Genomic DNA, 21,553 nt, shown 5'->3' on the forward strand with positions numbered 1-21,553 from the left:
TGTGTGTGTGTGTGTGTGTGTGTGTGTGTGTGTGTGTGTGTGTGTGTATATGCTAGATCTCACACTGTGGCTTAATTGGAGCCTTTGATGTGGCAGTAATAACTGTAAATTGCCATTTGTTAACTTTTTAAATAACTAAGACTTTGTGTTTTACAGCAGCTATGGATGGCCTACTCTTTCCCCCTTCTGTAACACCTTTTCTCAGCTTCCTTTCTGTCAGATGTTCCAAGGAACCACACTTAAGAGTTCAAAGGGTCACAGACATTAACCTGTGTGAAGGACTCCATAGTAGGTGTAGAAATGTAGTGAACTCATTGGGGTAAGGGAGGAATTAGGGGAGCCGAAGAACACTGCCAGGGGAGAGATGAGTTGTCATGGGCTTTGATGTACTTTGGTGGCAGGAATTTAGAAAGTATTTTTTTGTATTTGGGGAAAAGTCTGTAGGTGGAATATACAAATTAGAAAAAGTACTGTTATCCTCTTCCACTTAAAGAGTTTGGAGGAAGAAGGTGGTTGTGACAACTTCCCTCATTTCCATTACCTTGGTAGACATGATATTTTAAAATTGCACTTATTAAGGGGGTATAGTTGCCAAGGAAGCTTTATGTTCAGAGTATGATGTTAATTTGAAGGTAATTATAGCTTTTTTAGCTATCTTGGATTTGTATCTCAGCTGGACTATGTAAATTAACACAATAACAATGTAAATTAACAATATCTTATATTTATACATATATGTTTATAAATATACATTATATTTATGTGGTGATTTCAACTTTCAAAAGTACTTTTTCAGCATTCTCTAACTGTTCAATTTCATGGCTAAAACCACTCATAGATAGTTTCTGACTATGGATTTGGGACTAGAGAAGGCTGAGGAAAGTTGTTGGATGTTTTGACTATATCTTAACCACCCCTTTGATTAACTTCTGCCTTTGGAGTTAGCCCCAAAGATTGGATCAATTTAACCCTATTGCTTAAATTATGTTTTTCCTCTAAAGAATTGGGTGGCCACCCATTCATAAAATCTATTATAATATCTTTAAAAGAAGGAACTTTTATATAGTTATTTGGATTACTTTTTATATAAACTAACAATAACATTAGTCATATCATAGTATAAAATAGGATCATAGACTTAGAGCTAAAAAGGATCTTGGATGTGACCTCTATTCACTCACCTCCTTTACTCAATAGAAGTGAAGACCACTAATATAATGTATATATGTACACATATGTATGTATATATGTATATATATACACATACGTACACACCTATATGTACTATTTTCTATTACTGTTGAAGTCACTACTATCCTTATAGTAGTATATATGTGTGTGTGTGTGTGTGTGTTTGTTGCCAAATCTTGTCATTTCTACATTTCCACAATATCCCTGACATGTCTATTCTCTACTCACATGGCTACCACCCCAATTCAGGCATCATGAACTCTTACTTAGACTATTGCAATAGCCTCCTAATTGGTTTTCCTTCCTCAAGTCACTCTCTACTCCAGATAGCCACAAAAATGATTTTTCCTGGAACACAGATCTGACTCTATCACCCCTTTACTCAATAAACTCCAGTGGTTCTATTATACTTCTAGGATCAAATCTAAACTCCTTTGTTTGGGGCTTAAAGAGTCTCACAACCTATCCTCACATTTTCTTTCCTGCCTTATTACACAGTTTCCACCCAGATACTCTATAGGCCCGCCATATTGTCCTTGGCAATTCCTCGAATATGTCATCCCCCATCTTTTGACTCGGAGTCTTTACATTGGCCATCCCTCATGCTTGGAATTCTCTTCCTCTTCACCTCTGACCTTTTGGAATCCCTGGTTTCCTTCAAGACTCAATTCAGGTGCCACATTCTGCACGTGAGGCCTTTTCTCATTCTCCCCAGCCGTTAGTGCCCCCTATGTATCTGCTTGGTTTGTGTTTGTGTATACCTATGTAGATAAATATCATATGTGTTATCTCCCCTATATATTAGAATATATTGGAAGAGACTGGGGTTTTGTTTGGTTTGAGTTTTGTTTTTTTTTTTGTTTTTAGTTTTGGTTTGTGCACCCCTAAACATTATTATAGTACCTGTTCATGGTGGGTATTTAATACATGTTTGCTGCTTGTTTGCTTGCTTGTTCATATGGCTGGCCTGATGGATGAAAAGTAGACAACTGGATTACTCCCCTGGTATCCTTATTTTGTGGCAAAGAAGTGAAGACCACTAATTCATGTGTATGAGTATATGTGCACATATGTATGTATATATGTATATATATACACATAGGTACACACATATATGTACTACTATACTCTATTTCTGTTGAAGTCACTACTATTCTTATAGTAGTATATATGTAATATATATGTGTGTGTGTGTGTGTATCTATGTCTATGTGTTGGTATATGCATTTGTATATGTGTGAAGATACACACATATATCTTGACTAGAGATATACCCACATGCATATATTATATGCATATGTATATATTATATGTATATATACACACATATATACATATCTCTATATGCTGTATATAATATATGTAACATTTAATATGTATATATAGTATATAACACATATTGATTATATATATTTGAATCAGACCAGTGATTTTGTTGATAAAGGAAATTACCAGTGAGGAAATTCACCCTACCAATATAGATTGTTACCTAGCCTTTACCTTTGAGTATTTGAGTGTTGCACGGACCTCTGATAAGTTAAATGCCTAAGATTCAGGGATGCACAGGGATGGGTAGGACTTGAATACTAGGCTTTCTTCCTCCAAAAGTAGCTCTGTCTCTATCTGCCATCTTCACTCGATCAATGGTGGAATTGTGTAATTTTTTTTAAACCCTTATGAGATGCTAATAGAGCACAAAAATATGAAAAAACTGGTAGACTATCATTTAGTTTAGCCCTCTCATTTTACAGATGAAGAAACTGAGGCCCAGAGAGGAGAAAAATTACTTGTCCAAGGTCACTAAGGTCATAATTATCAGAGTCCAAACTCAGTCTCTTTCCATGACACTGCAATATTTTCTCTTTCACAAAGGCCACATGGAATACCAATGCTTCATAGTAGTAAAGATGTAAGCAATGCCGAAGTTAATATTGAACCTTTTTAAAAAATGTGGAGTTCTGTTGCAATTAAACTCCACCTACAAAGCTCCTCTTAGCAAGTCTTTCTATTGGTTTTGGGAAGAGCCCTTGTGCGTGAGCCTGTACTTTTTTAGAAGAAAAATTTGGATAGAGCACCAGCCCTGCAGTCAGGAGGACCTGAGTTCAAATCCAGCCTCAGACACATAATGCTAGCTGTGTGACTCTGGGCAAGTCACTTAACCCCAATTGCCTTATTACCAAAAAAAGAAAGAAAGAAAGAGAGAGAGAGAGAGAGAGAGAGAGAGAAAGAAAAAAAGAAAGAAAGAAAGAAAGAAAGAAAGAAAGAAAGAAAGAAAGAAAGAAAGAAAGAAAGAAAGAAAGAAAGAAAGAAAGTAAAAGAAAATTTTATGACAGGTAAATGTTTTTAAAGGATAGGTGTGAATGTGAAAATTTTTCAGTACATACTTCCCTAAATACTGCATTTAGTATTTCCAAACTTAAAATTTTTACATTTGTTCTTTTGAGAAAATGGAAAATCTGATTTGACTAAATTGTTTATCTGAAGGCTTGCAGAAATCAAGGATGGCCAAAGCTTTTGTTTGGGGAGTTCTGAAGAAAATCCCATGAACTTTATGTGAGTTTATTTGGGTCCTCTTAAAACTGGATTCTAGCTTAAATTAAACATGATTGCCACAAAAAGTTCAAGTTGAACTTCTAAGGAGGGGTTTGAGAAACTTGAATTTGCATATCATCAGGATTGAAGGATAACAGTGAATTCCCTTCCCCCACTTCACTCCATAACCTCTGACCCCAACCTCTAGTCATGCAGAGTTTAAGGAGATTCATCCAATTAAATTCTATTCCTTCAGTTTGTGTGAAATTAAAAAGTGATTGACTGTTTGGACTATTACAATTATAACTTGGTAATTAATAAGCTCTAATTATAGCGGAAGGCACTTGCTACTTCCAGATGATGCCTTATATTGCAGATGCCTGGACCTTCTGCTGTCTTCCTGTGCTGCCTTCACCACCTTTGTGTTTCTTTTTTGTGTAAGCCAAGGCGAAGCAGATATTTAATTCAGTCATTTAAGAGATATTTACTGAGCAGCTAGAGTATACAGGGACTGTGGAAGTGTTGAGGTTGAGAAGCATAAGGGTGCTGGGACCCCAAAATCACAACACGCAGGTCCTGCCTGAGTGAATTCGACCCAAGCCTTCCTTTAGCCAAAGACAAGGTTTATTAGAACATCCATGTATTGGCCAGACTCTTAAGGAATCTGAATATTTGTGACACTCACAAGGACAAGTGGTCAGGAGGAAGTCTCAACTCCTAAATGTCTGCCAGGATGGACCTTATATACAGAAAGACTATGGGAGGGATCTAGGAGTAGCCAAGTACAAGTGACTGTGAGGAGGGGTCTAGAGAGGATCTTGATGGGAGTAACTGGGAGGTCAAGAATGGGATTTAGATAGAATCAAGGGTGGGAAGTAGGACTTAAGGAAATGTCAATTGATAGGATTATAGCCTCAGGAGACTGCTTGACTTCATTGACTAAATGAAAGAGTTCAAGAAGAGTCCTGTCGACAAATGGGACCCAGATTCTTTTTGGAGTGAGGGGCAAAGGTATTGGCTTGGGTCTGTACTCCATCAATGCTACTGTCCTGTTAAAACAAAACAAAACAAATCTTCCGTGGCTTTCCATTGCTTCTAAGATAAAATATAAATTCTTTTGCCCAGCATTTAAAGCCCTCCACAATCTGGCTCCCACCTACCTTTCCAGCCTTATTCCTCTTCAGATTCTCTACATTCTAGCCAAAATGGACTGCTGGCTCTTCCTTGAACTTGACCTTCTTCTCTTCAGTCATCCCACAAACCATAGCCAGAATGCACTTTCTCCTAATCTCCACTTCTCAGAATCTGTTTTCCCACAGGATGCTCTCTCTTTAAAGGAGGTCTTGCCTCATCTCCTGAGTTTTTAGTTCTCTCTTTCTCCTCAAGTTTTCTTGTAACATACTCGTCCATGTACATGTTTTATGAACCCTTTTATCCCCTTAAAATGTTAGCTCCTTGAGGTCATAGAGTGTTTTGTTTTTATCTTTGTTCATTTTTATTTAAAATAAATTTAATTGAATGGATGAAACTTAAGATGCATGAAACATCTGGAGAATACAGATAATACAATATATAGTAAAGTTCTAAATTGAACATCATCAAGGGCACAGGTGTGTGGTACAGTACATAGATATGGACAAACAAGGGCTGTTTATGGTCAGGATTGGTCCTAGATCAAGGAGATAAAATGCCAGCAGTAGGTATGTAAATTTGACTTGATTGATTTGATGGAGTTGAGAGAGAGGGCTCCAAACCAACCATTCTATGGTTTCTGAACTATATGGCTAAAACTATTTTTTAAAGAATTGTACTATTTTATATTGACTACAGGATGCCTATCCAAATGAAAGTGATGATATACAAATGTTATCTCATAATTGTTGAAATCAAAATACAAACTGATAAATTGTATCTCCCCCTCATGACAATATAAGCTCCTTGAGGGCAGGAACTGATTTATTTTAATCTTTCTATTTCCAGTGCCTAACATATATATATACCATGCAGATAGTAGGTGCTTAAGAAATGTTGTTTGTTGAATTGAAAGAGGTGTCACTTGGAAAGCTAAAAAGTGGTGTGGAACAAAGCCAGTGGATGCCTCAGGATATTTTGATGTCATTTGTACTACATAAATCTTGATCTGTATTTTTGATCCTTAAAGTGAAAGGGATTCTAGCAGTCATGTTACTTATTATTCACCTCCACAAGGCTCTTTAATGTGAGATAAAAACAATTTGAATTGCTAATCAAGCCACAACACATTGGCCAAACTATGTATGTCTGGATAGATAGATAGATTATATATAGGTCAATAGATTTATACAGATTATTTTTATCTAAAATATGTAACTTTTAGTGATATAAAATTCTTTCAAAATTAAAATAATCTTTAGAGTCAAATGTAAAAGATAAAATATAAATAAATGCATAAGAAAGTTGTATAAATGCACTGATGGCTTCGGACATCTGGTCTTACTGGGAATACAGAGAAATTACCTGGTTTCACAATGTCAGTACTGCATTTTGATCTAAGATGTAAATTTTTCTTAGAAACAAAAGTGATCCCTAAACTTTGATTATATGATTATTTGAAATATGACCAATGATAGCTTATAATATTCCTTTTTAAGTTTTGCCTTCTGTAATTGACTTTCATAATTCCCTGTGAACTGTCATAAATCCCCATGTGATTCAGGTCAAAGATGTGACCAAAAGGTATGTTTGCCAATTTTTTTTTCATTTTAGTTAGAGTTACAGTAGCTATACAGGACTTCACTAATAGCAAAATAAATAAATAATTTTTTTTAAAACATGCACTGACCCTGATTTCACATTAAAATGACCGGAGTTTGACACCAAAGTGACAGCTGGTTAACACAGCTTGAAAGGTTAAAGTGCTTGAGTTTATATAAATATTATGACTGATCTCTTAAGTGTGTTGGAAGACCCTTTCAAAAAAGGTCCTTGGTTTAACAATTTACTGCAAGCTTCTCTTTTAGTTTGAAACAACATCACAACAAATGTCTTATCTTCTGAATTTAGAGGAAATGATGGAGTAATTAAAAATGTAATTGAACTCAATGAAACAATGACAGTAAGTGTCATCCATACAGGCTTATTGTAAAAGTAAAATGACTTCTTTGTACAGCACCCTGGAGTTCAGATACCCGTATTCTAATAGCACGGATAGATAAAGCTCCCAAAGAGTTTTCAGTAAGAGAACATCACCAGTGAAAGTATGTTGAAAATGTTCTGATAAAATATGTTTTGACCCCTCCATTTCACATTGCAGTTCAAGAGGAGGAGAATGAGAAATGTCAGAGATCAAAGGTGAGTCAGGATAGAAATCATTCCTGCACTCTGATCTTTGAAATTGTTCCAAAGTGCATGCCCAGTCTGAAACCAATCTTATTTTTAAATCTAATTTTAGTTCATATTTATCTTAAAGCACTATTCAACAAAATGAAGGCCAGTTGGAACCTTCTTTGCAGTCCTCAGTGGTCAAAGCAAATTTTGGATGACAGAGCCGATTAGAAGGAATAGGAAGCAAGAGTAATAAACAAAAGTCCAAGAGACAAGAGTTTGTTATTAGGCTTCATAGATTAAGATTATCAGTGAGGCAGAGTTCAGGGAGATGCTTTCCCATGGGGCATGAGGCAATGTTTCTTAAAGGTACCGATGTCAATTAGTAAAGAATTAAATAATAAAGTGAAAGTTAACAAGGGTCATTTAATCTGAGGTATAGTAGCACAGAATAAAAATATCAGTGGTTTTGAAAGTTTGAAACAGTAAACAGAGGATAGTCAGTAGATATTGAATTAGGGCGTGATAGAATTATTCATGTTTTCATGTTTAATATATAGACAAAAACCTAGAATTTTAATTAGGAAAAGGATGGAGAGAACAGTGATACAGGTACAGTAATATAGATGGAGGGCATGAGTTAGCAATTTTATAATGAGACAGAAAGGTTATAAAAAATTTGGGGGGGGGAAGGGCATTGATAGGACATCCAAAAGTCAAATGGTTCATAGAATCTGCACCTGGAAATTATTTTAGAGATAATCTAACCCAAGAACATTCTTTTACAGAAGAGGAAACCAAGGCCCAATGAAGTTAAATGATTTGCCCAAGATCACCTAGGCAGTAAGTAGCAAAGCTAGCATTTAAACCAAGGCCTTAAAAATCTAAATTCAATAGGTTTTCTGTGATTCCTGTTTTTTTTTTCTCTCCATGATATAAAATTTAACATCTATATTGCATTTGGAGTTTTTGATACTTTTATTCATTAGAAGAAAAATTTACATTTAAGAAGATCTTAATTATATCCCAAATTTTGAGTTCAGAGGAAGTAGACAAACAGATGAAGAGAGCAAATAGATGGAATAAGATGACATGATATACAATATACTCATAAAACCAGGAAAGAAAAAAATGCTATTAACTAAAAACAAGTCACTATAGAAATGTTGTTGTTGTTGTCTTGGCAAAGACACTGGAGTGGTTTGCCATTTTCTTCTCCAAATCATTTTACACATGAGAAAACTGAGGCAAACAGGGTGAAGTGACTTGTCCAGAGTCACGCAGCTAGTAGGTATCTGAGGACAGATTTGAACTCGAATCTTCCTGACTCCAGGTCTGGCGCTCTAGGCACTATGGCACCACCAAGCTGTCCACCATGGAAGTACCAATGTTCAATTTAATAAAGTGTCTACTACATGCAGAGCAATTGTGGTAGCCATTGGGGCCAGAGTCATAACTAGGAATTCTGGTGCCTGGGGCAAGTATAGGGGGAAGGAGCAGAGACCTCTAAGAGAGACTACCACCAGAGAAGAAAGCAAGGTGGTATCAGGGGAGCTTATTGTGATGGTGGAAGTTCTCAGCTTTCCATTTTGTTTCATCATGTATGTTTTACATAAGCCACTCATAGCAGTGATACCAGGAAGGGGGCAGCCTGCCTTTCATAACCCCTGAGAGTTCAGCCTGTGCCCCTAAATGTAGCCATCTGCTCCCAATCCCTCGGGGAAGGTGTGACATAGGAAGAAGGAAGCAGGCATTTTTTCATATGGTTGTCTCACACAACTCCAGGACATTATGAGAATAAGGCCACCAGATTCAGGGAAGGGGTATGAGAGTAGTGGTAAGGGGTCCTGATGATACAATAGGGGCAGATGTACTTCAGGTATGAGTTGGAGGATTGCTAGGGGAGGAATTGAGGGAGCATATATACAGGGCAAATCCCTGGTCACGCTGCCCTAGTCATGGCTTGGATCAGCAGTGATGCAAGAATTACCTAGCTCTGGCCTTCGTGTATTTTATTATAGTCTAAGACACCTTTTAGAATATATGCTTCATAGGGTAGAGACTGTTTTTGCCTTTCTTCATATTTCCATTGCTTAGCTCAGTGCCTAGCCACATAATAAGAATTTTATAAATGGTTGTTGACTGACTGAATATGTATGCAGATAACCATAATGCAAGACAGAAAGAACAAGTGTATCAGGTGCAAATGGAGTACTAGGGTAAATCCATGGAAGAAAAGTTAAGTAAATAGATAGAGCAAGTGAGTGAGCATTTATTAGGTAAGCCTTTAATGTATTAAAAAATGAGCCCATTTGCAGATGGGTCTGCTTAGCTTCAAATCATAGATAAGATTTGCCCTGGTAATAATAGCTAATATTTATATAGTGCCTACTATATGCCAGGTACTGTGCTAAAATATTTCACAACGATTATCTCATTTGGTCCTCTCAAGAACCCTGGGAAATTGGTGCTATTATTCTCTGCATTTTATAGATGAGGAAACAGAGGCAAATAGAAGTTGAATGACTTGCCCAGGGTCAAACAGCCAGGAAATGTCTGAAGCCAAATTTGAACTCAGGTCTTCCTGGCTCCAGATCCAGCATTCCATTCACTGCACTACCTCTGGCCCAGAGAACATTTTTTTCATGTTTTCAAAAGTTTTATTGATGCTTTTTTTTTTATTGTACAGTCATTATTTCCCTATACACATATTGAACCCTCTGAAAAAGAAAAAACAGTTGTAAGAAAAATGATCTAACAAAATAACTGTCAGAGCATTTACAACATTTTCCTCTCTCATTGTTTCCTACTTTGAGACAGAAGAGGTGGGGAGAGAAAGGGGGGAGGGAGAGGAAGAAAGAAACAGAGAGAGAGAGAGAGAGAAAGAAGGAGAGAGAGTATTTGTTAAGTGCTCACTGTGTGCTAGGTATTAGGCACTGGGGATACAAATACAAGCAACTACGACTGCCCTGCCCTCAAGGAACTTACATTCTAAGACAACATAAAAAGTAACTGGATAGAGGGATCCAGGAGATAAAAAGCGTGACAGGTACCAGGGAGAAGAACTCTGGAGAGTAAAGCTAGAAATGACAGGTCTCATTGCTGGGGCCCCTCTGAAAGTGGTCAGGGCAAGCAGTCACCAGTCAGGAGAGTGGGGCTAAAGGGTGAAGGTTTCTCCAAGGTAGCAAGGAAGAGGAAAAATAAACCTTGAGCATGGAAGGAGAATGTGTTACATAATCCATTCTCTGGGATCAAGACTGGCCATTGCAGTGCAGCAGACTTGATCTTTCTTTCAGAATTGTTTTAGCTTGCATTTTTGTAGGTGCTACATATATTGTTCTCCTGCTTACTTTTCTCTCTATCATTTCATAAAAGCCTTCCCATTTTTCTCTAAATTCTTTATACTTATCATTTCTTCTGGTGTAATAGTATTCTATTATCTTCATTTACCATTTGTTTACCATTTGTTCAGTTACTTTCCACTAAATCAGCACACACTGTGTGACCAGCATTTTTTTTTCCTACCACAGAAAGTGCTGGTCTTCCCTCTTTCTCCTCTCCCCACCCCCCTATAAACTCCATGATGACCCCATGTTCCTGGACTTTTTAAGATTAAGGATTGGATCAAGGATTTGGAAACGGAGAGCAAAGAGAATGTTTATGTGATTGGGAGAAATGAAAGGATAGGAGGTTGTGCTTACCCCTCCCCCAGGAAATTTAGCTTAAATTTAGAAGTATGTTTAGCCTAGATCCCTGATTACCTGATTTGTTTGTAGGAGTATGGCAATGTGAAAGTCACGTAGGCTCTCTTGATCTGCCTGTCTTCTGTTGATTTGAGTGTATTTATTTCTACAACACATTTTATGAATCTAGTGTTAAGCAAAATCTATCAGAACTTTACCTGATAACATTTGTTACTTCTAAAGAACATTTTTTGTCTTAAATAGATGTTAACTTGTAAACAGGAAGTCATATTTACATAGTGTTTTAAAGTTTAAATGTGCTTTTCCTTACCACAAACCCTGAGATAAGTTATGTCAGTATTAATCTCTCCATTTTACAGATGAAGAAACTAAGGTCCAGGAAGACTAAATGACTTGTCCTTGATCATGTAGCCAATAATTGTCAGAACCAGGCTTCAAACCGAGGTCTCCTAACTTCAAGTCTACTGCATCTCCATTGGTTAACAGTACCCATTTCTCTTTTATTTTTAGAGCAGTGTGATTACAAGGATTTTTTTTAACACAATATTGATTGTTTGGTAATTCCCTTCTGTTTTTTCTATATTCTATTATTCAGTGATCCCAGTGTCTTCCAAAAAGGCTATTTCTATGTTCATTTGTTGTTGTGATTCAGTCGTATCCACATCTACGTGACCCCATGGACTGTCCATGGGGTTTTCTTAGCAAAAAAGCTGGAGAGGCTTGTTATTTCTTTCTCCAGTATTTCCTCATTCTATAGATGAGAAACTTAAGGCAAATAGGGATGAAGTGACTTGTTTAGGGTCACACAGCTAATGTGTCTGAGGTCAGATTTAAACTCAGATCTTCCTGACTCCAGGCACAGTGCTCTATTTATGGCATCACCTACTAACCTTTAGCTATTTATAGGATAATTTAAGATGCCAGCCTCCTGTATTAACATATAGTCTTTTTCATGCCCTTATTTTTAAATGACTATCATAAGAGAACTGGAGCTTGAAATTGTGACCCTCTCTATTATCCTTTATTCCTTTCCTATTGCTTTAGTCAGTGCCTTTGGCTATCTGTTACCCTTCAGAAAAGGTATGAAGGGAAAGAAGACTGAAATTTTAGAATAAATAGATTTAGATTATATGAGAAGATAATTGCAAAGGGAACCACCAAGCTTCTCCCGTAGTGGTTATTAGTATTGCTATTTGATTATTGTTGATTATTTTGGTGTGTTTTTTTTTCTAAGTAAATTATTCAAATTGGAAGCCTTTGTGTTTTGGTTATTAGGCCAATGTTCTGGTTACTCATCATAGTCTCTCTTGTTCTCAATGTATACCTAATCCTTTTAAAGTTTTATTGATGTGTTTTGCTTTTACATTGCAGACATTTACAGATTACTCCCATTTCATGAAAGAACTCTAACAAAGTAAGACAGTTAAGTAGAACTAATAATACAGTGATCTCATCTGAAAGTATATACAGTATATCACATCTTTGGCACTCCCACCTTTCTATTTTTAAAAAATATATTTTATTGATATCTTTTGATTTTAAATTGCCCAAAATTTCCCCTATATCCCTTTTCCTCTTTCCCCCAGGAAGACATCCCATAAAATAAAGAGTATCTTTAGAAGAAAAGAGGAAAAATGATTAGCAAAACAAGTAATATAACTGCAAAAATCTGAAAATACATGCAATGTATTTTCAAACCTCTGTGGGGGGGGGTGTGGAGAGAGGAGTATCTCCTCATTTCCTCATTGGGGTCATGCTTAGTATTTGTAATTTTGCAACATTCACTTTTGATTGTTTCATGGAGGTTGTTCTTCCATTTACTTTAATAAAACTTGGACTCAGTCAAAAGGCCACACTTGAGGAACTGGAGGGCCACATGTGGCCTCGAGGCCTCAGGTTCCCTACCCCTGGTAGCCATTCCCCAGATGATGGGCATTTACTTTGTTTCCAGTTCTTTGCTTCTATAAATATTTTGTTATCTATTGGAACTTTCTTCTAATCAATAACATCTTTGGGCATATGCCTAGTGGAATCTCTGGATCAAAAAGTATGGACATTTTAATCATTTTATTTGTATAATTCCAAATGGCTTTCCAAAATGATTATACTAATTAACACCTCTACCAACCATTGTTATGATTCTCTTTTTAGTGTGCTTAAATTTCTACACATCTTTTAACATTTACTATCTTATGCTCTTGTCATCTTTGCAATTTGCTGGGTAGGAGGTGAAGCTTCAGGGTTGTTTTATTATTAGTGATTTGGGGCATTTTTTCATATGGTTGTTAACATTTTATCATTCACCTTGTGAGAACTGTTTGTTTGTATCCTTTGACCAGTTATCATTTGGAAAATGGCTTTTGGTCTGATATATTTCTGTTAGATGTCTATATATATTTGATACCAGACTCTGAACTGAGAAATTTGATACAAACACACACACACACACACACACACACATACACACACAGATTTTTTTAGTGACAAAAAATTTTTAGTCCTCTTCTTATTCTAAATGCATTAATTTTGCTTGTGCAGAGCATTTTCCTTTTCATGTAACCAAAATTATCTCATTTATCTTTTGTGATCACTCCTATGCCTTGCTTCCTTAAGAATATACCTCATCTTTCGTTTTTCTTGCTTTCTCCATTGGGGAGGGAGAGAAATATGAGAGAGAGAAGGTAGATCTTTGTTAGAAAAAAAAATAATTAAAAAAGAATATGCCTCCTAACTGTAACCATGAAAGGAATATTATATGCTTCTCTTCTAATATGGTGTGATCTTTAATATTCAGGTTATTTGTCCATTTTGAGTTTTTTATGGAATATTATGTAAGACATTAGTTTAAGCCTAATTTCTGCCAGTACATCTTCCATTTTTCCCAAAAGTTCTTATCAAATAGAGAATTCTTTCCTAAGAAATTAATGTTTTCAGGTTTATCTAGATAATTGGGTTATTGAGTTCCATTATTCTGATTCTCCTTTGCCTAATATATTCCATTGATATGCTTCATTATTTTTTAACCAATACCAAATTTAACCAATACCAATATTATATTGTCTGAGGTTTGGAATCGCTATTCCTCTTTCATTCCTAACTTTTATGTGTCCCCAGCTCCAGGCACCCCCCCCCAAGTGAAAGTGCTCACAGTGGCTATAATTTTGGGGGGGGGGGGATAGGCAATAGGGTCAAGTGACTTGCCCAGGGTCACACAGCTAGTAAGTGTCAAGTGTCTGAGGCTGGATTTGAACTCAGGTCCTCCTGACTCCAGTGCCAGTGCTCTATCCACGCTGTGCCACCAAACTGCCCTCCATTCCTAGCTTTTAAAAGTTATTGCTTCCCATTATATTCTAGATCTTTTGTTCCTCCAATGAATTTTACTATTACTTTATAGAGTTCTATAAGTATCTCTTTGGATACTTTGATTAATACAGCACTAACATCATGAATAAATTTTGGTAATATTGACATTTTTATTACATAGGCACGGCTCAGCCATGACAGTGAATATTCCTCCAGCTATTTAAGTTATTCTTTATTTCTTCAAAGAACACTTAGTAATTGAGTCTATACAAGTATTGAGTATGCTTTGGTAGATTGATTCCCAAATATTTTATGCACCTTGTAATTATTTGGAATGGAATTTGTTATTTTATTACTGCTTCCTGGGTTTTGTTATTTATATCCAAAAATCCTGCTGATTTTGGAAGAGTTCATTTTGTAGCCTGTAACTTTATTTTTATCCCTCCCATTTCACCTGAATTAGAAAATTAAAAACCCATAGAAAAACAGATCTCTCAGAACAATAATGCATAGCCCTGCAAAACATTCCCATATTGGTTTTTTCCAAAAATACATGTCTCATTCTGGATTTTAAGTTCATCACTTCCCTGGCAGGATGTGGGTAACATGATTCATTTTCAGTTCTCTAGACTCATTGTTTATGATTACATTAAGCAGAGTTCTAAAGTTTTTCAAAGTATTTTTTTCTACAATGTTGTTGTCCTTATGTAAATTATTCTTCTAGTTCTTCTCATTTCATTCTGCATCAGATCATAGTTATTTTCCCAATTTCTTCTGAAACGGTTCACTTTATTATTCCTTATCACACAATATTATTCTATTACATTCATATGCTACTGTTGGTTTAACCATTCCCCGAGAGAGGAGCACTAAAGTATTTTCCAGTGTGGGGATACTATGAACAAAGATGCCATGAATATTTTTATATGTATGGGCTCTTTCTTTGATAAAGTCTAAAACTTTGCTGAAACTATTAATTGTCTCAATGACTATCATTACAGATCCCCTAGGATTTTCTAAGTAATCGTTTCATTAGCAAATAGGGCTGGTGCTCTATAAAAAAATTTTTTTTAATAAATCTATTTTCTCTCCCTCCTATCTTCCCTCCCCCTTGGAAAAAGAAAAGAAACACACACACACATATATCCCTTTTTGTACCCTGAATCCATCAGCTCTCGGTCATAGATAATATTTTTAATCATCAGTCCTCTGGAATTGTAATTGGTCATTGATATCGATCATAGTTTTTACAGCTTTCAAAGTTGTTTGTTTTTACAGTGTTGCTGTTGTTTACATTGTTTTCCTGGTTCCGCTCATTTCATTCCTCATCATCTTCAAAAATGGTTTACTTTTAAAAAAAAGTTTACTTTTGTAATATTGCAGTTTATAGTATAAAACTGTTCTGGTTCTGCTTATTTCACTCTGTATCACTTCATAGAAATCTTTCCATGTCTTTTTGAAATCATCTATTTCCTCATTTCTTACAGCACAATAATACTTTGTTACATTCATATACCACATCTTATTCACCTGTTCTTCAGTTGAGACAGCTCCTTAATTTTTAGTGTTTTGCTACCAAAAAAGAACGGCTATAAATATTTTTGTACATAAAGGACCTTTTTCCTATTTCATTGATCATTCAGTGATTTCACTGATCATTGATTATGATATATCATATCAAAGATATAACTTTTCCAATCATGTATTTCCTACCCAATATCTCTTATGATAGTTTGCTTTCAAGTCATTAGAAATATGCTGTGGCCTATTTATAAGTTAGTCTTTTAGTTCAGTTACTAATAATTTTGCTTAGAGTTCCATCTTTGTAGCCATATAGTCTCTCTAGCATAAAATTGATGTGAAAAAGATGGCAGCTTCTGTTTGGGGAGGTGCTGAGGATTATTGAAACCATCTCACAGTTTCCAGTTCAGGCTTCTGTCTTTCTCCTCCTCAGTATTGTCCCCAGCTCATTTGTTAAAAGCCCTACGTGGATATCTGATGAAGAATTTCTGGGAGGACATGGATTAGAATCACAGAAGATGAGAAGGGCTATATGTGTTGCAATCAGCACAGTTGTTTGGAGTAGCCACATTAGTACCTAGATCCTGGAATCATGCATGCATGGATATCAATGAGATCATTACATCAGCGAGAAGCAAGCAAACATTGATATTTCAGATAAAGTTATTATTTAGAATTAACGTAAGAAATGTGATAAAAATTGTTAGCCATCCTGCCCCCTTCAGTTTTCTTAGTTCCAATAACATAGTAGCATAGACCATAGTACATAGCTTCAAATAATTCTTCTTTTTGTGGATTCTGTTTCATAAGTGATGGTAGAATGAATGAATATCTGAGAGGGATTTAACAGGCACTGTTGTATGACTGCAAGTCATAGAGTACTGCGGTGTCTGAAGAATTAAGAATTAATATCTTAGAGAAGGCAACAGAGAAGCACATGGTGGGTGCTATAAAGGCTGAAACATATAGCAAATAAGTAACTTTGAAGAATAACCAAAGTAAAAGATGTCGTGAAGAAAATGTCTGATTGAAATAAAAGACTGGCGAAAAGCCAGGGACAATCGATGGGAGGACATCCTGTACTGCTAGTGTCCTTGAGGTATAAAGAGAGAGAAAGAGGAAAACCCTCAGCACATCAGGTGGACATTCTGTGGCAAACTTATTGGGTGGCATTGATGAGGGTTGCCCAGGATAAATAGGAATCAAAGACTTGTCACCTGTGTCACTGGAAGGAACTTCTACATTAATGAGACCACAGACCCACCAAAATATTTTCATATTTTCTTTCTTTTTTTTTTTAATCAGGCAACAGGGTTAAGTGACTTGCCCATGGTCACACAGCTAGTGTGTGTTATGTGTCTGAAATAAGATTTGAACTCAGGTCCTCCTGGCTCGAAGGCTGGAGCTCTATCCACTGTACCACCTAGCTGTCCCTTAATATTTTCTGAGGTAATGTTAATATCTTGTGTTAGAAAATTGATCAATTGCTATGATTCCCTAGTCAGAAGACTAAGAAAACCTCATTACTACAAGAAGTGTTGAGGTTAGAATGATTTATAAAACTATTTCAAAGTGGCTTTGTAAAGGAGAAACTACTTAAAATTAATATTCTTTTCTTTGTTTTCTTAGCACCTGGCCTGACTGGAGTTGTTGGAGGTCGTCCAAAAGTGTAAGTTTATTGGAGATTAGTTGGTCAATTAAATTACGCTTAAAAAAAAGGTTCATTGTGACATTGTTTCCTGGCTAAGGATAAAAGAAGAATGGAGGGAACAGAGTTACCAAGGTCTCATTCTGTACATTCCTGTCCCTGAAATTCATCTGGGAGCTTTGCTTTGACACACAGGCCGTAAGATTCCCTTATCTAGAGAATATGCTCTTGGGAGCAACTGTATTGGATGAATTTTCTCTACGGTGTAAAGTCCTTTTCTATATAAGGCAATGGCTTTTTCTAAGAAAGAGCATGATAAAGTTCAGAAGTAATTCACCCTCTGTCTATGAGACTTTACCCCAGGAAAGGTGATATACTTGAAAATTAAATGGCTGCTGTAGAGTGTCACATGACAGAAATACAGAAAGTTAATCGCTTCATCTAAACGAGTACTTTACTCCTAAAGGGGTGTTCCGCTTGGCTTGGCTCCCTATTGCAGTAAGAATCTCTCTTTAGTTCTTTCTGTTTGTGGGAAGAAGCTGAAACAAGATCATAGAATGTTAGAGCTCAGAAGGGCCCTTGGAGATTATCCAATTCAGCTTCCTCATCTTGAAAAGCAACAGAGTTTAGGGGAGAGAGCACTAATCAGAAACCTGGGTTGGAATCTCAGCCCTGACAATTACCAGCTCTGTGCTCTATCTGACAATTCCCTTGCTCCCCTATCACAGCATCCTCCACTAATCCCAGGGATTTCTCTCTCATGTGCACTAGTCTCTACCCTTCTTGTTTCTGCAGGGGCTTGATACGTAGTTCTTTGAGAAATCTGAAGTTCTCCCAAGCATTCAGATTTTGAAATGGGGAAGCCAAAAAGCCTGTTTTCTGGTTTCTCCAGCAAACCCAGGCAAAAGTGAATGGAACCTTGTTGATAAAAACAAATGTTATAATTACTATAGGCCTGTATATAATTTTAAGACCACCGTTGTTTTTTTAGAGTGAAGGATTCACTTATGAACAAAAAATTTCTTTCGAAATCCTACATAGAGCAAACTATAAGTTTTCACTTAAGAACTCAAATAATGGAGCAAATAGGTCAAAGAAAATTTAGATAATGAATAAGGTCAATGGGATAGGTACTGGACCTGTGACTTCAACTCCATGCTGACTCTCAGTGATTTATGGCTTTGATGATTTATGGTAATTCAAAAAAACCCTCTTTGGCCCTTGATGCTGAGTAAACTAAATGTAATTTAATGTTACTACAGAGAAATTATTAGACTTCTAGTGTCTGTCTATGTAGCAACAGAAAACACAAAAGATGTTAGAATTCCTCTATGAAAAGAGATTACTAAAAGTCCCCAATGTCCCCCCAACTACATCCTCTAATTGGACCCTAGAAGACAAGCTGTATCCTACGTGGATGGTTTTCCCTGGGTGAGGAAGGTCCTCATTTCATCTTCTCCAGCTTTCTGCATCTCATTTTTCAGGGGCTGCACTCTCATTAGTGCATTTGCCAAGTTTGAAAGGCCTCTTCCTCATGTCTTCACCTCTCCTGCCAATTTTCAGTTATGAACATTACTACCTATTTGTGGCACAATGGCAAAAACACTGCTCTGAAGTAAGAGCCCCTGGGTTCAGATCCCTCCTCTGATGCTTACTACCTATGTAACCCTGGGTAAGCCACTTCACCTGTTTAGGTCTCCATTTCTTCATCTATAAAATAAGGAGGTTGGACTAGAGGACCTCTGAAGCCCGTTTCTGCCCCCATCCTATCAGTTTTGTCTTCATACCCAGAACTTAGCATAGTACCTTACATGTAGCAGGTGGTTAATAATGCTTATTGGATTAACTTGGGTAGTCATGTAGTGGGGGAGAACAAGCCTTTAATGCTTTTAAATGCATCTAAGAAAATTCAGATCTTTCTGAAAAGAAAATTAGCCCCATATCTCATAATATTTGCTAATCATTCCATTCTTCTCTATCTAATTTCTGCCACATGTTCATCCCATCCCACCAGCTAATCTAGCGCATATGTGTCTGTATCTTTGATTATCCGTTTATTTCTATATTACCTATCCCCACTCATATTTGTACATCTCCATTTTGGATGTGTATACTTTTGTCTGTTCCTTTGTACTTGTGGTTGAGATCAAAGGTTGGATCTCCACCAAGGTGAGTTAACTTTGCCCTGTTCCGGAACCACAAACAACACCTCGGCATCATTCAGCATTCTCATAGATGAAGGCCGTTGGTCATGAGGGAGGCTGGGTGAAAAAGTGTTTATGAATTAATTAAAATACACAATCACAACTAGAAAAAAAATGAAGCTTCATAGCTAATTGTAGTTAATCAGCAGTATTTTTATGACAACACACTTTTAATAGAATAATTATCATGTTTTCCCCTTCAGATAAGCAAAAAGGGAGATGAGGAAGGAAACATATTAGTATCTAAGAAGTGGAGGTAAACTATGGCATAATCAGGAAGTGCATAGACATAGTATGTAACTCTCACCCCCTTTTCCCTAGTCTTCATAATTTGTTCGGATAACCCTAATTATCCTTCTTTCTTTATATCTCCAGATCTACAGTTCTGAAACCATTTTTTTTCCTGTATCCCCAAAGAAATGTCAAGGTAAGAGATATTTCTAAACTTACTAATTCCATTGGCCTAATGGCCAGTTGGAGATTGTTTTATATTGGAAATGTTGCTGATTAAAGTAAAGACAGAGGAAATAAAACCATGAGATTTTTCAGTTCTGTTGTGATGTAGATAACATTTTTGAAAATTTAATTTGGGTAAGCATCCATCAGAGTGGATTTTGTTATTAGTTCTAGTAAGTATAGTAAAACCCTAGTCAGAGAAATGACATCTTAATTTTGTATCTCCTCCAATTCCAAGAAAGGTGTATAATTAGGGAATAGGGTATTCTGGTTAGGTGAATGTTAACACTCATGAAGCAAAACTGCCTATAGTATGTCCCTGTCAGGATGGAAGGACCTGTGTCCTATTTACCGCTGGAACTTATTTTCGGGTGTTTGTAATTGTATTTGTTGACCTTTCAAATATTCATTTTTAGGAGCTCAATCAGATAAAGATAAAGGTCAACCATACATCTTCTCTCTAATAGCCAGATCATTGACTTCAGTGCCAACACAGTTTGAAAAAAGCGTCATTAAATATATAAAACAATCAAAAATATATGAAATAAAATATACTTCTAATAATAGACCCAAATGAGAAAAATAAATTCTTGCCCCAAATTTTACTTAGATAGGAGAGTTTTGACAACTATGAGAAATGCCAAACGTGTCAAAAATAAAAGTGTACTGAAAATAGTGATGCTAGAGACATGCTTGAAAAATAATGAAAGAATTAGAAGCTACTTGTCATGTTTATGGAGACAGAAATAAAATTGTAATTGGCAAGTTGCTCCTCTTCCAAGCTTATTTGCTAATAAAAATTTGAGGCTCTATCAATTTTACCCACCAATCAAAAGTTTGTTTAGGTTGAAAGCACAGAAGGGGGCATAAAGCGTTGAAAAATGGCAAGTAAATGGATTAAATCTTCCCTAACCTGACCTGTGCCCCTGCACAGATAACAGAGACTTTACTGACCTTGCCAGGGTCAGTCCTTGCTTTAAGATCCTTGCATACCTGTAGGTAATACATAGTGAGGCTTTTGTGATTACTTATCTAGAGCTTTCACTTTAGGGGCAGCAAGGTGGTGCAGTGGATAGAGCACTGGGCTGGGAATCAGGAACTCATCTTCATGACTCCAAATCCAACCTCAGACACTTACTAGTTGTGTGACCCTGACCAAGTCACTCAACCCTATTTGCCTCGGTTTCCTCATCTGTAAAATGAGCTAGAGAAGGAAACGGCTAAGCCAATCCAGTGTCTTTGCCAAGAAAACACCAAATGGGGTCACAGACACAACTGAACAATAACAACAACAAAAAAGCCTTCAGATAAGCAAATTTCAAGTAAAGAGCTTTGAATCTTTTTAGGGTCCTTCCCCAGTATCCACTGATTTCTGGATTCATTGATCTGTTCTTTCCTTTGGAGTTTTGATTGACTGACAGGAATGTTACTATGGGTATTGAACATGTAATTACATATCTTATAATTACACATATAATGTGGAACTCTATTTTTCCTTTTTGGAAACAGGGTGCTAGTAGCAATAATAATAATGACTGACATTTATGTAGAATTTTAGTTTGCAAAGCCCTTTAGATATATTAACTCATTTGAGAGAAGGCAAGGGAGACTCCCAGTGCCTGAGCACATTTGTCTGCCATTTGTACCCTTTAGATTGACTTTATTCGGCTTATATTTAAATACATTATTAT

At 36.4% G+C, this 21,553-nt stretch overlaps 1 protein-coding gene across 1 annotated transcript in view; it reads left to right on the top strand.

The window, feature by feature from the left end:
• LOC114046495 overlaps positions 1–21,553 on the top strand; it is a 140,995-nt gene that overhangs the window by 75,763 nt on the left and 43,679 nt on the right. Inside the window, exons 14-15 of the mRNA XM_027866820.1 lie at positions 17,184–17,223; positions 19,782–19,833. Of these exons, the coding sequence (XP_027722621.1) occupies positions 17,184–17,223; positions 19,782–19,833 (92 nt within the window). The remainder of the gene's footprint in view (positions 1–17,183; positions 17,224–19,781; positions 19,834–21,553) is intronic.

This window comes from Vombatus ursinus, unplaced genomic scaffold (assembly GCF_900497805.2).
Source record: "Vombatus ursinus unplaced genomic scaffold, bare-nosed wombat genome assembly UNPS02014784.1, whole genome shotgun sequence".
Classification (NCBI taxonomy): Eukaryota; Metazoa; Chordata; class Mammalia; order Diprotodontia; family Vombatidae; genus Vombatus; species Vombatus ursinus.